Source organism: Chiloscyllium plagiosum, chromosome 3, assembly GCF_004010195.1.
Source record: "Chiloscyllium plagiosum isolate BGI_BamShark_2017 chromosome 3, ASM401019v2, whole genome shotgun sequence".
NCBI classification, from domain to species: domain Eukaryota; kingdom Metazoa; phylum Chordata; class Chondrichthyes; order Orectolobiformes; family Hemiscylliidae; genus Chiloscyllium; species Chiloscyllium plagiosum.
This window is the reverse complement of record NC_057712.1, coordinates 58020430-58032837: the sequence shown is the minus strand read 5'-3', so window position 1 is coordinate 58032837 and position 12408 is coordinate 58020430. Positions and strand designations below refer to the sequence as shown.

The 12408-nt window shown below is 38.6% G+C and overlaps 1 protein-coding gene across 4 annotated transcripts in view; it reads left to right on the top strand.

Annotated features, from left to right (window-relative positions):
- Positions 1–12408, top strand: part of LOC122543767 (low density lipoprotein receptor adapter protein 1-B-like) — a 99736-nt gene that overhangs the window by 75692 nt on the left and 11636 nt on the right. For 2 of the 4 annotated variants that reach the window (XR_006310132.1, XM_043682523.1), the window contains 2 exons: positions 5326–5360; positions 8311–8339. Coding sequence is in view for 2 of the 4 variants with exons in the window: in XM_043682523.1 (XP_043538458.1) it covers positions 5326–5360; positions 8311–8339 (64 nt within the window). In the remaining 2 variants the exon portion in view is untranslated. The remainder of the gene's footprint in view (positions 1–5325; positions 5361–8310; positions 8340–12408) is intronic. The other 2 variants (XM_043682530.1, XM_043682545.1) reach the window with 1 other exon arrangement.

Sequence of the window (12408 nt, the reverse complement as noted above, 5' to 3'; positions counted from 1 at the left end):
TTTGATGTGCGTCTCTCTGTCACAGATATTGCTGATCAACTCATTTACATCAACATTATTGGACCAAGGCTGGAAAAGAATAGGGATATTGTAAGGATGAGGGTCAAAGATGTCAGCAACACTGGTTCCAGATGCTGCAAAATGCTCTCACCACATATTTTCATTCACATTACATTCTGTGTTGCCATGGAGTGAGCCATCATGCTGATGTGGTTATATTCAGACCACATACAGACCTGACCATGTCTAAGCCCTAAATAGTGCAATGGAACACCCATGGCATCTCTAATATCAGGGCTCTTAGCAGAGGCAGTAATGCAGAGACTTGAACAAACAGCTCTGCCAACTATCCAAACCAAACTTTGGATCCACTACGTGGATGATACCTTTGTCGTCACTAAATGAAACAAGTTAGAGGAAACCTTCAAGACCATCATCCTGGCATAAAATAAACTAAAGAGAAGGAAAACAACAACAAACTGCCATTCCTAGGTGACACAGTAGAGCAAACAGCCAGTGGGGAACTTCAAACCAGTGTCTACAGGAAAACAATACATACAGGCCAAATATTGAACTACAGAAGCAATCGCCCCAATACCCACAAATGAAGCTGCATCAGAACGTTATTCAATGAGCCAACACACGCTGCAGCACAGAGGAACTTCGCAGAGCAGAGGAAAATCACCTATACAGTGTATTCAAAAAGAATGGGTACCCAATGAACACAGTCCACCGCTTTCTCCGCAACAAACCCAAACAAGCAAACAAAACACATCCAGAAACCCGAGCCACTCTCCCCTACATCAAACACATCTCGAAAATGACTGTCCGACTACTCAGACCTCTTGGGACCATGGTAGCCCACCAACACACTAAACCAGCAGCTAATGAATTTGAAAGACCCTATGCAGACAATGAGCAAAATTAATGTCATTTACAAAATATCTTGCAAGAACTGTATCAAACACTACATTAGACAAACAGGCAGAAAACTAGCCACCAGGATACATGAACCCCAACTAGCCACAAAAAGACATGACCCTCTCTCACTAGTATCCTCCCATACGGATGAGGACAACTGTCGACTGGGACAACACATCCATCCTAGGACAAGCAAAACAAAGACACGCACGAGAATTCCTAGAAGCATGGAATTTCAACCGGAACTCTATCAACAAACACATCAAATTAGATCCCATCTACCACCCCCTGAGAAAAGGAATAGGAAGTGACTTCACCTCAGGAAATGACATCAACAACCCAAAGAAACCCAAACACATAAATAGAAAGCAGGAAATTTCAGCATTGCTTTGCCTGAGGCCCACTGAAGATGTAGGGTAACAAAACGTCTGGAAATGAACCTTCCAGCTCAGTGAGCAAACCTACAGTGCAATGTATTGAAACATATCAAATGTGCATTGCATTATCACCCAGGCCACGAAAGCGCATTCAATATGCTTTCTTCTTCCTCTCATTCTCATGCTATGACTTAGCATACTCCAGGTTCTGCACCTGGGGTGGAAAGTGTCTGCTCAGCAGTTGAGCCTGTTGGCCCTGGAGGTTTGGTTGGGTGACCCCAGGGAGCTAGTTTATGGACTGCCCTTGCCAAGGGTCTCATTACCAGATGCAAATAGAATGAATGCCAGGCTCACCATTCTCCCTATTGCCATACCTTCAGTCCTCGGGACTATTGGCTGGAGATCAGAGTCGAGAGTTTGGTGCTGGAAAAACACAGCAGGTCAGGCAGCATCCAAGGAGCAGGAGAATCAACATTTTGGGCATAAGCCCTTCTTCAATTCTCCTGCTTCTCGGATGCTGCCTGACCTGCTGTGCTTTTCCAGCACCACACTCTCGACTCTGATCTCCAGCATCTGCAGTCCTCACTTTCTCGTGGGGTAATGGAGTGCAGGTATTTGAGCCTCTCCAGCAAATCCGGCGCAGCCTTGGACCTGGTTCTCTCTGGCAGCCACCAACTGTTCTGTTGATTCAGATGATTACATGATTGACTGCACAGCTCAGCTTCTGCACATTGAGGGCCATTTACTGCCATTGCCAAAACCACTGGGTTCTCTCCTGCCTGGGGCTGAGCCAGTGCCTGCTCCCTGCCAGTCTGTCCTTGGCTAGCTGCGGAGCTGTCTCAGTGAGGAGGTCACCAGATTGTGGTCCTGCAGTTTCTAATACTAATGTTCTCATTGAGGTGTCTGTATCTAGTCAGGTGGTGGGTGCACAAGTTGAGGAGGTAGATTTTGGGGAGGCAACTGCCTCTCTGTGGAGGTGGTGGACATTCTGGAAGAGCTGAAAGACGAGACAAAAGGCATTACAGCCTGTGATTAAATGCGCTGTTCAATGGATAGCCTGCACACCTGTGAGAATTTCTGTGGAATAAGGAGTGATAGTGTGTTTTCAGAAGATTTGTAGTTCAGTTTGAGAATCTGGATGCAGGTTTGCTCGCTGAGCTGGAAGGTTCGTTTTCAAACGTTTCATCACCATACTAGATAACATCCTCGGTGAGCCTCTGGATGAAGCACTGGTGGTATGACCCAATTTTTATTAATGCGTTTAGGTTTCCTTGGGTTGGTGTCATAATTTACTTTGGTGATGTAATTTCCTGTTCTTCTCAGGGGGTGGTAAATAGGATCCAAGTCAATGTGTTTGTTGATAGAGTTCCGGTTGGAATGCCATGCTTCTAGGAATTCTTTCATGTGTCTCTGTTTGGCTTGTCCTAGAATGGATGTGTTGTCCCAGTCGAAGTAGTGTCTTTCTCATCTGTATGTAAGGATACTAGTGAGAGTCGGTCATGTCTTCTTGTGGCTAATTGATGTTCATGTATCCTGGTGGCTAGTTTTCTGCCTGTTTGTCCAATGTAGTGTTCGTTACAGTTCTTGCAATGTATTTTGTAAATGACATTAGTTTTGCTCGTTATCTGTATAGGATCTTTCAAGTTCATTAGCTGCTGTTTTAGTGTGTCGATGGGTTTGTGGGCTACTATGATGCCAAGAGGTCTGAGTAATCTGGCAGTCATTTCTGAGATGTGTTTGATGTAGGGAAGAGTGGCTAGGTTTTCTGGATGTGTTTTGTCTGCCTGTTTGGGTTTGTTGCTGGGAAATCAGCAGACTGTGTTCATTGGGTACCCATTCTTTTTGAATACACTGTATAGGTGATTTTCCTCTGCTCTGCATAGTGTTTCTGTGCTGCAGTTTGTGGTGGCTTGTTGAAATACTGTTCTAATGCAGCTCTGTTTGTGGGTTAGAACACTCACCAATTTCTAAACACAAACTCAAACAAGCAGACAAAACTTGTCCAGAAACCCTAGCCACTCTCCCCTACATCAAAGACATCTTGGAAATGACTGCCAGACTATTCAGACTTCTTGGCATCATGGTAGCCCACAAATCCACCAACACATTGAAGTAGCAGCTAATGAACTTGAAAGATACAGATAACAAGCAAAACTAATGTCATTTACAAAATACCTTGCAAGAGCTGTAACAAACATTACATTGGACAAACAGGCAAAACACTAGCTACCATGATACATGAACATCAACGAGCCACAAAAAGGCATGACCCACTCTCATATTATTCTTGCATACAGATGAGGAAGGATACCACATCCATCCCAGGATAAGCCAAACAGAAATACGTGCAAGAATTCCTAGAGGCATGAAACTCCAACTGGAACTCTATCAACATACACACTGACTTTGATCCCATTTATCACCCCCTGAGAAAAAGAACAGGAAATGACATCACAGGACATGATGTTACCACAGGGAATGACATCACCAACTCAAGGAAACCTAAACACATAAATAAAAAGTGGGCCAAAACACCAGTGCTTCATCCCAAGGCTCACTGATGTTACCTAGTATGGGGATGAAATGTCTGCAAACAAACCTTCCAGCTCAGCGAGCAAACTTACATCCATGAGGAGTGGTACTTACCTGGTTGGTATGATGTGGATGTTTCATTAAGAGGCAGGATTCTGTTCTCACATGGCTGAGGAACGTAATGTTGGTACCTCTTCAATCATCCGGGCCCTTTCTGCCTTGCTTTATTTGATTCAACCAAATTCAAAAAAAAAAGAGATCTGATTGGTTGAATGTGCATTCACTTTCATTTCAAGCCAAAATTTGTTTTTGTAAATGCACTACTATGGTTCTTGAGTTGTTCTCAAGTGGGAACAATTTCAACCAATTCACTCTGTCCAGATCCCTCATAATTTTGCAAACAGCTATCACATCTTCTCTTTGGGTTCTCCTCATCAAGAAAAACAGTTCAAAATTCTCCCATCTGTCCTTGTAGCTGAAGTGTCTTATCTCTGAAGTCATGCTGATAAACTTGCATGCTGCCAGTGCATTCACATTCTACCTATAATGTGTCACCCATAACTTAAATAATGTTCCATTTGAGGTTCAACCAGTATCCTGTGTAAGTTAATCAAAATCTCCTTACTCTTGTACTCTAAATCTCTATTTATGAAGCCTAGAATGCTAGATGCATTATTGACAGCTCTCTCTACCTGTCCTGCCACCTTTAATGACTTGTATACTGCTGCATAATATGAGTGTATTTTCAAACAAGATTCCTTTACCTAGATTCTTATTCACTGTCTATCTCTAGTATGATTTGGGGACGCTGCTGTTGGACTGGGGTGTACAAAGTTAAAAATCACACAACGCCAGGTTGTAGTCCAACAGATTTATTTGGAAGCACTAGCATTCAGAGCGCAGCTACCTCATTAGGTGATTGTCTCCTGATGAAGGAGCAGCAGTCCGAAAGCTAGTGCTTCCAAATAAACCTGTTGGACTGTAACCTGGTGTTGTGTGATTTTTATCTCTAGTATTTCTGTGTTTTCCATAAGTTGAAGGCACATTTAATTGAAATTGTGAGGTGGATGTAAGAATAACAAGTTGAAATATCTGCCAGAAACTGGGTGACAACACTGGTTTGAAGAACTTATTTGATGGACATGGCTTGAATCTATGAGGCAGTTTAACTCAATAAAGCTTTTAAATAAAATAAAGCCATGGGTTGCCATCACAGAAGTATTTCTGAATGTAAGGATGCTAATTTGCCTGTAGTAACACCATGAGGGTAGTCAGGTTGGTAAGTTAAACGTGTTGGTCAATTTTCAGTATTGGGTGTTTTTTGAGTGTGTTTAATATTGCAACTTGGCATGCAATGGAAGAAGTGGTTGTTAAATCTCAGCCTGACATCTGGAAAAATAGATCTGTGAGATCTTTATGTAATAAATCAGATAATTCTATGATACATTAGTTAATGATAGCACAGGTTAACAAGATTTCTCGCTGTTCTTTGCAGGAAGAGGACGATGGTCTTGATGATGCTTTCTCAAGGTAAGGAATCCTAGAGTCCATTAATTTTCCCCTGATCAAAAGATAATCCTATCCAAAATATATCCCTTATATAAAAAAAAAATATTGTTGGGAGTTTATCTTTATCATGGTTAATTCTGCAGTGGTATGATCTGTATGTTCCGGTGTTGTGAAATATTTTGTCTCCTCTTTGTAGTTATGCATATCTTTGCCAAAATAGGTATTTTACTGAACCTGATGCATCTGTCTCTGTTTCATACAAGCTTAATTTAATACCTTTTATCTCAATGTAATGGCTTGAGCGTTTGTCAGAAACATTTTGAAATTTATAAGAGAACAGGTAGCATAATTTAGCCCATGGTGTATAATTTTTATGAACTACAACTGTTCCAGTCTCCAGGTAACAGTGCTCAACGTTTTAAGCTTAAGCAATTATTTTGGCAATGGAGAAAATTTTGAACAAAATAATCACCATTTCCTAGCAACCACACTGCCGATCAGTGAACCCTTCTTAAATAATTAGAATGGTTTTGATTCTTGAATGGCAGATCAGTCCTTTTTCTCTGTTTCTATGAGAAGATATTATGGTTTCTATGAAATTGCAGAATGTTTGCAGCTGAATCCACTTTATTTGCATTCCAGTTTTAGGAGCTGTTCTATAAATAGATCAAATCCAGCAGGTTCTGAAGGAAACTCAAAGCTACTTAATATGCTATATTTTTTATGATATTCATATGTCTCTGAGAACTGCCTGTCATTCTACCTATGCAACTGTTTGAGACATATAATTTTACATTCTTTAAAATGTTTTCCTTCAATGTTGGAACCTGTGTTTAAGTCCTCCTGTTCTTAATGGATATTTGCTGAGAAGTTTCTTTGATTGTGTTGCAAATTTTTCACTGTAATCTACCAAATGAAATTATTAACTGATTTGACAATTAACATTTATTCACTGTTGAGTTACTAAATACAAAATTCCTGATTAAGAAGAAAGTGTTAGACCATATTTTGTTAAGTTTGCTCTATAAATTATTTTGGCAATATCGTAAATTGCCTTCACCCCAATTCTAGGAAGATTTCATTCTAAAATGATGATTTCATTTTGGGTTTTTAGATTGAGAACATTATTACAATGCCTTTAATACATTGATGTGAAATAGAGATTACTAATCCCAAAATGTTTGAATTTGCCTTTTTGTCAATTTTTACCACTGTACAGGATGTATTGACATAGGTTAACAAACATATCCTTATACGTGGTTAGCCTTAATACCTCAGTTAACTGACCATAACACAACTACTGTTCAGTTCTGGGATTCATGTTTCAGGAAGCAGATATTGACTTTTGAGGAAGCACAACATAAGAGTTACTGAAATGATACCTGGATTCCAAGAACAAAGGTGATTAAACAAAGTAGGATTGCTTTCAATAGAATTTAGAAAAATGAGAGACAATTTGATTAAAGTTTTAAAGATGTTAAGGGTTGGAATGTCTAGGTTCAGGGCAAGAGCCTAAAAATTAGAGGTATCACTTGAGACTGAAATTGTGAAATGCCTCCACACAGAAAGAGTGGTGGAACATGGCAACTCGTTTTTTCAAATCACAATTGAAGACAGATCAATTCTTAATTTAAAAACAAAAGATTGATAGATTTTGCTAGTCAAAGAAATTAAGACATATAAGACAAATGGAGTTAGGTCGCAAATTAGCCACAATCTCATTACGTGATATAACAGCCATGAGGGGGTTAAATGTAGTTCTGTTCCTATGCCTGAATGAAAGCATTGTATATTAGTATTCATCTCATGACTTAAGGGGGTCGGCTGAGTCCAAGACAATCTTATGTCCATGTTACAGCAGGGCATATTGAATAATGATCAGAAACAAGAATTCCATCTTGGCCTCAATTCTTAAAAAAAATTAGTTAAGCAGAGCTGTTTCAGAGCATATAGGTAATCCATTCTGAAAGGTAACTGGGCTTACTGCAATAACACATAATGGCTTTATTATAGATCATCTGGAGCTTTTTAAAATCTCTGTGCTGCACCCCAATATCCCATCTGACCAAAATCCAGCCCTGGCATGGAACAACTGTTTCAGCATAGACTTAACTGGGTGTCAAATGGAACAATCAAATAAAAGGAAGCTGGCAACTTCATACAGTTTTATATATCAGAACATTTTAATAATTTCCTGCTGGTTTCAAGCTTGATTACACTTCTCTCTTGAATTGGTCTTGTGCTGATCAACATAAAATTACTTCTGGAGGTACGCTATGATTTTAAAAAAGCAAGCAAGGCTTTAAAAATGAGTGAGGATTTGTTTCTTTTATCAGTAATCCACTCTCTTGGGCATTATCTTGTTACATGGCTAGATTAGCATTGATGTCCTCTTTATGAAACAATTATGTTATTTGGGAATAACTATTTTAATTGTCTGAAAATATAAATTCACTTTTGATTCTCTGCCACTTTCAGTAAAATGCCATGATATTATTATTATTATTAAGGAGTTAACATGAACTAGATTTTCAAGTTTGTTATTGGGGTATCTGAAATGTTTCTATTAATTTAAATGTACAGCAATGGTATGTCAGTGACTTAAGAAATGTTCATTTTTTAATTGACTTTTGTTTTTCCTCATTCTTACCTCTTCAGGTAAGAAATTCTTTTGGGTGTCTGTCCTAAATGAGTAATTTAATTTTCACTAAAATCTGTGGTGACCCCTTTCTATGCCTAGAGAAGACTGCTGTCCAATGCATGTGATTTGGAATTTGGAAAATGTTTCAGAAAATGCCATGAATGCAAGAGATTTGAATTGAGAGTGGAAATCTGAAATTAAATATCCAGACGACTTTCAGTTGTAATTAAAAATTTATTTAGCAAAAAGTAGCCAAGTCAAACATTAGGAGCTGCTAGAACTATTAAGTTGTATGAAGCATGACTTTTATTTTCCAATTTTTACAAGCAGCATTGTGGATGGAATTGAGCCAATCACAGGTATTTTTTTCGAAAATATGTTTGTTTATCTGTATCATTTTAAACTCTTTTGCATTCAGTGGTGATGAATTGAATCGTTAATTGAAGCATCCTTCGAAACTAAACAAGCAAAGAATTGTTAAAACAAACTCAAATATCAGTGAATTCATTTATGTTTTCTGTAGATTAATGTAATCATTCTGATTCATAAACTTTTACCTGACAAGTGCAAACTTGTAAATAAATTTGTAAGTTAACTAGCCATTTCAGAGTTGAATCACTAAATTCAAAATGTCATTGATCCTTTTTCATGACAGTAAAGAACACAGTTTCAAATTACCATTTGATGTGTTGCACAGAATCAGAATAAGTTTATTCAGTCTATTGAGTCTGCCCTACCATTCAGTAAGACTGAGGCTGATCTGACCACCCTCGTCTCCACTTCCCTGTCTTTTCCCATAACCATTCATCCTCTTGTTCATCAGTCTCAGCCTTGAATATACTTAATAGCCTTGACTGCCTCTGTGGTAAAGGATTCTACAGAAAGATGAGGAGGAATTTCTTTTAAGTCTTAAATGTCTTGAGGGAGTAACTTGATTTTCAGTAAATCAATGGTGATCCCTTCTATGCCTAGAGAAGACTTCGGTCCCCTTACTCTAAGTTTATGCCTTCTAGTCCTGGACTCTCCCACAAGTGGAGGCAACCTCTCTGCAACTATCATCTCAACTCCCCAAAGAATCTTGTATGTTTCAATAAGATTGTCTATCATTCTTATGAATTCAAAAGATTACATGCACAGTCTACTAAAACTCTCTGCATAACTGTCCCTCCATACCCAGGATCAAACTAGTGAACCTCCTCTGGACACAACTTATGCCGTGATGCCTAAAGCATGGCACAGAGATCTTTCGACCTGTTTGCAGATAGTCACTGTATTTATTCAGTGTTTATTTTTGTAGAGAAAACATTTGAGATGTAATCTGTAAATAGTGTAGCTGGAAAATCTAATTGTAGATAACACTGCCATTAAATATTCATTCAGAGAACACCACAGGCAATCCCCAACGTCAGCAAGTCCAGTAATTGAAGTGAATTTTTTTAGGGAAGAATGTATCTCAACTTAATCCAGTTAAATTGACAGCTAGCAGTGTTTTAAACAAGTCTACTTGTCATTTATACTGACCTGAATGTGTGACTTGATTTCTGGTAAGAGGGATTTCTTATTTAATACTGCATGTCATGAATTGAATATGTAACGTTTAATGTTCTTGCATTGAAAGACCGAGTTCAAGATGTTGGCGAAAGATATTAGTAATTCTATCAGTTTTGAAGCTCCATATTTGGGAGTTGTCACAAGAATTGTGCACATGTCCTTTTGCAGATATTTGTGAAGCTATTCCTGTCGAACCCTTTTTAGATTAGATGAAAAGAGAAGCAGTTTTAGAATGAGTAAGTTAATGTTCAGCATGTCAGCTGTATGATCTACCACACCTTTTCCACAACTACTATTTTATTTCATTAGCTATTTTTGTGTCAGTATATGATGTGGCATCTGTGTATGATTGTTACTCAGTTTCAAAGGCCCAAGGTCTGGCTTTGAGCTAACAAATCAATAATTGGGATTTAGGGTCCTCAATGTGTTTTATCATTGGTAGTAAACTACTATACAACAAATACACACTGGCATACTTACAGATGGCACTGTATTTGAATCCACATAGCATTCAAACAAAGCAGAGGAGGTAGTAGTACAAATTGGGCAAGTATGATCTAGTCGCATTACCGATTAGGTGGGTGTAGAATGACTTGTATTGGGACCTGAGTCTTGAAGGGCATGCAGTATTCAGTAGGAGAAGAGGTTAGGAAATGGTAGAGGAGAAGCTTTTTTAAAAGGAAGATATTTGCCAAGTCGAGATGGAGGACCTACATTATGGAAACCAGGATATTAGAGGTGAGGAATGGTAAATGTAAAAGGTCACTTGAGACTATTGTATATAGGCCGGCTAATAGAAGCCATTTTATAGGACAGGGTATCAAGGAAGAAATAATGGGAGCTTGTGAAAAGGTGTCACATCAAAGGTATTGAGCAAAAGAAATGCTTATGGTGTAAAGAGTAATATATTGGAATAGATAGAAGATTGGCAGAGAGTAGGAATAAATGAGTCATCTTCAGACTAGCAGGATGTCATGAGTGGTGTACCACAGGAGTTGGCAATAGGAATTCAACTCATTACAATTTATGTCAATAATTTGGATGAAAGGATCAAAAGTATGGTGGTTAAATTTTCTGATGACACCAAATTGGTAAGCAAAGATGTTGTGTAGAGGAGCCTACAGAGCAATATAGATAGATTAAGTGAATGGTCAAAGATCTGGCAAATGGATTATAATGTGAGACAGTGTGAAATCATTCACTTTGGCAGAAAGAATAAAAAAGCATATGATCTAAATGATGAGAGGTTTCAGACCTCTGAGATGCAGCAAGGTATGGGTGTCCTAGTACATGAATCTCAGAATGTTATTATGCAGGGTCAGTAAGTAATCAGAAAAGCAAATAGAACGTTGTGTTTCATTGTGAGAGGAATTAGTGCAAGACTAGGGAGGTTATGATTTAGTTATACAGTGACTGTGTCTGTAGTTTACTGTACTAGTCACTGTTAACAAGGAAGAATATTAATATGATTGGAATACTTCAGAGAAGGTGTCCTGGATCAATACTTGAAGTGAATGATTGCCTTATGAGAAAAGGCTCGGCATACTCAGCTATTATCCTCTAGTATTTAGAAGAGTTGGAAGTTAATTCATTGAAGCACATTATATCATGAGGGGACTTGATCAGATGGAGTCAAAAGGATTTTTCGTCTTGTGGGAGAACTGACTAAAAATATGGGGTCATCCATTTAACACAGAAATTAGGAAAAATTTATCTCCAAGAGTCCATTCCTCAAAAGGCAGTAGTGCAGCATCTTTAAATATTTTTAAGAGATGTATTGATCTTTAATTGTCAAGGGGGTGAAAGATTATCGGGATGTGCAGGAATGTGGAGTTGAAGTTAGGATCAGATCAGCCATTATCTCACTGAATGATGGAGCAGGCTCAAGGGGCTAAGTGGCCTACCCTTTTACCTTGTTCCTAAAGTAGGTTAGTCCTGTTTGGCAAATTTAATGACAAATATAAGTTAATGTAGATTTATACTGTTTTTTGATTCATTTACGGAACATGAGAGTTACTGGCTAGCATTTATTGCCTATCCCTAAGTGTCTAGAGGACAGCTAAGAGGCAACTATATTACCATGGATTTGGAGTCATGTATCAACTAGAACCGGTAAGATTGGCTGATTTCCTTCCTTGATGTACGTTAATTAAACAGATGGGTTTTCACGACAATTTATAGTGGTTATATGGTTGCCATTTAAGCTAGATTTTTATTTTAGCCATTACATTTGTTGATCCTATAAATTTAATTTTGAAATCTGTCTGCATGTAAATGATGGAGGCATTCAGTGCCAAATATAGAATCTACTCATTTTTTTAATGTGGTTAGAGCTTTTGGTGCAAGGGCTGAGTTTCACCATAATGCCAGTTTACTGATCACTCCTGTTTTGGCTGATCTATCCTTTGGAAATGATGCTGGACTATCAGTGAATTTACCGAAAAATGAATTCATGTATTATATTTGGCAGGGAATTAAAATATGACAGACACTGCATTCGGTGTCATTTGTGGTGTCATTAATTAGACACTCTAGTTAGTTTTTCAAAGACTCTCATTCTCTACCATGGTTGCTCTGGAGGTTGCACATGTTGTCATGGATCTCTCAAGGCTGTTGTGTGAGGGCTTCAAGGCCCTGGAACAACCTTGCAGCAATATCATGGAGCTGCACATCACTGAACGTAAATAGCATAATGTGACAAGAGTTAAAACACTTCAGAGTGAGAACATGGAAATGACTAGACAGATAAGAAAACTGTCGAGTGTGGTGCTGGAAAAGCACAGCAGGTCAGGCAGCATCTGAGGAGTAGGAGAATCGATGTTTCAGGCAAAAGCCCTTAATCAGGAATGAGGTTGTGAATCGAGGGGGCGGTGAGAC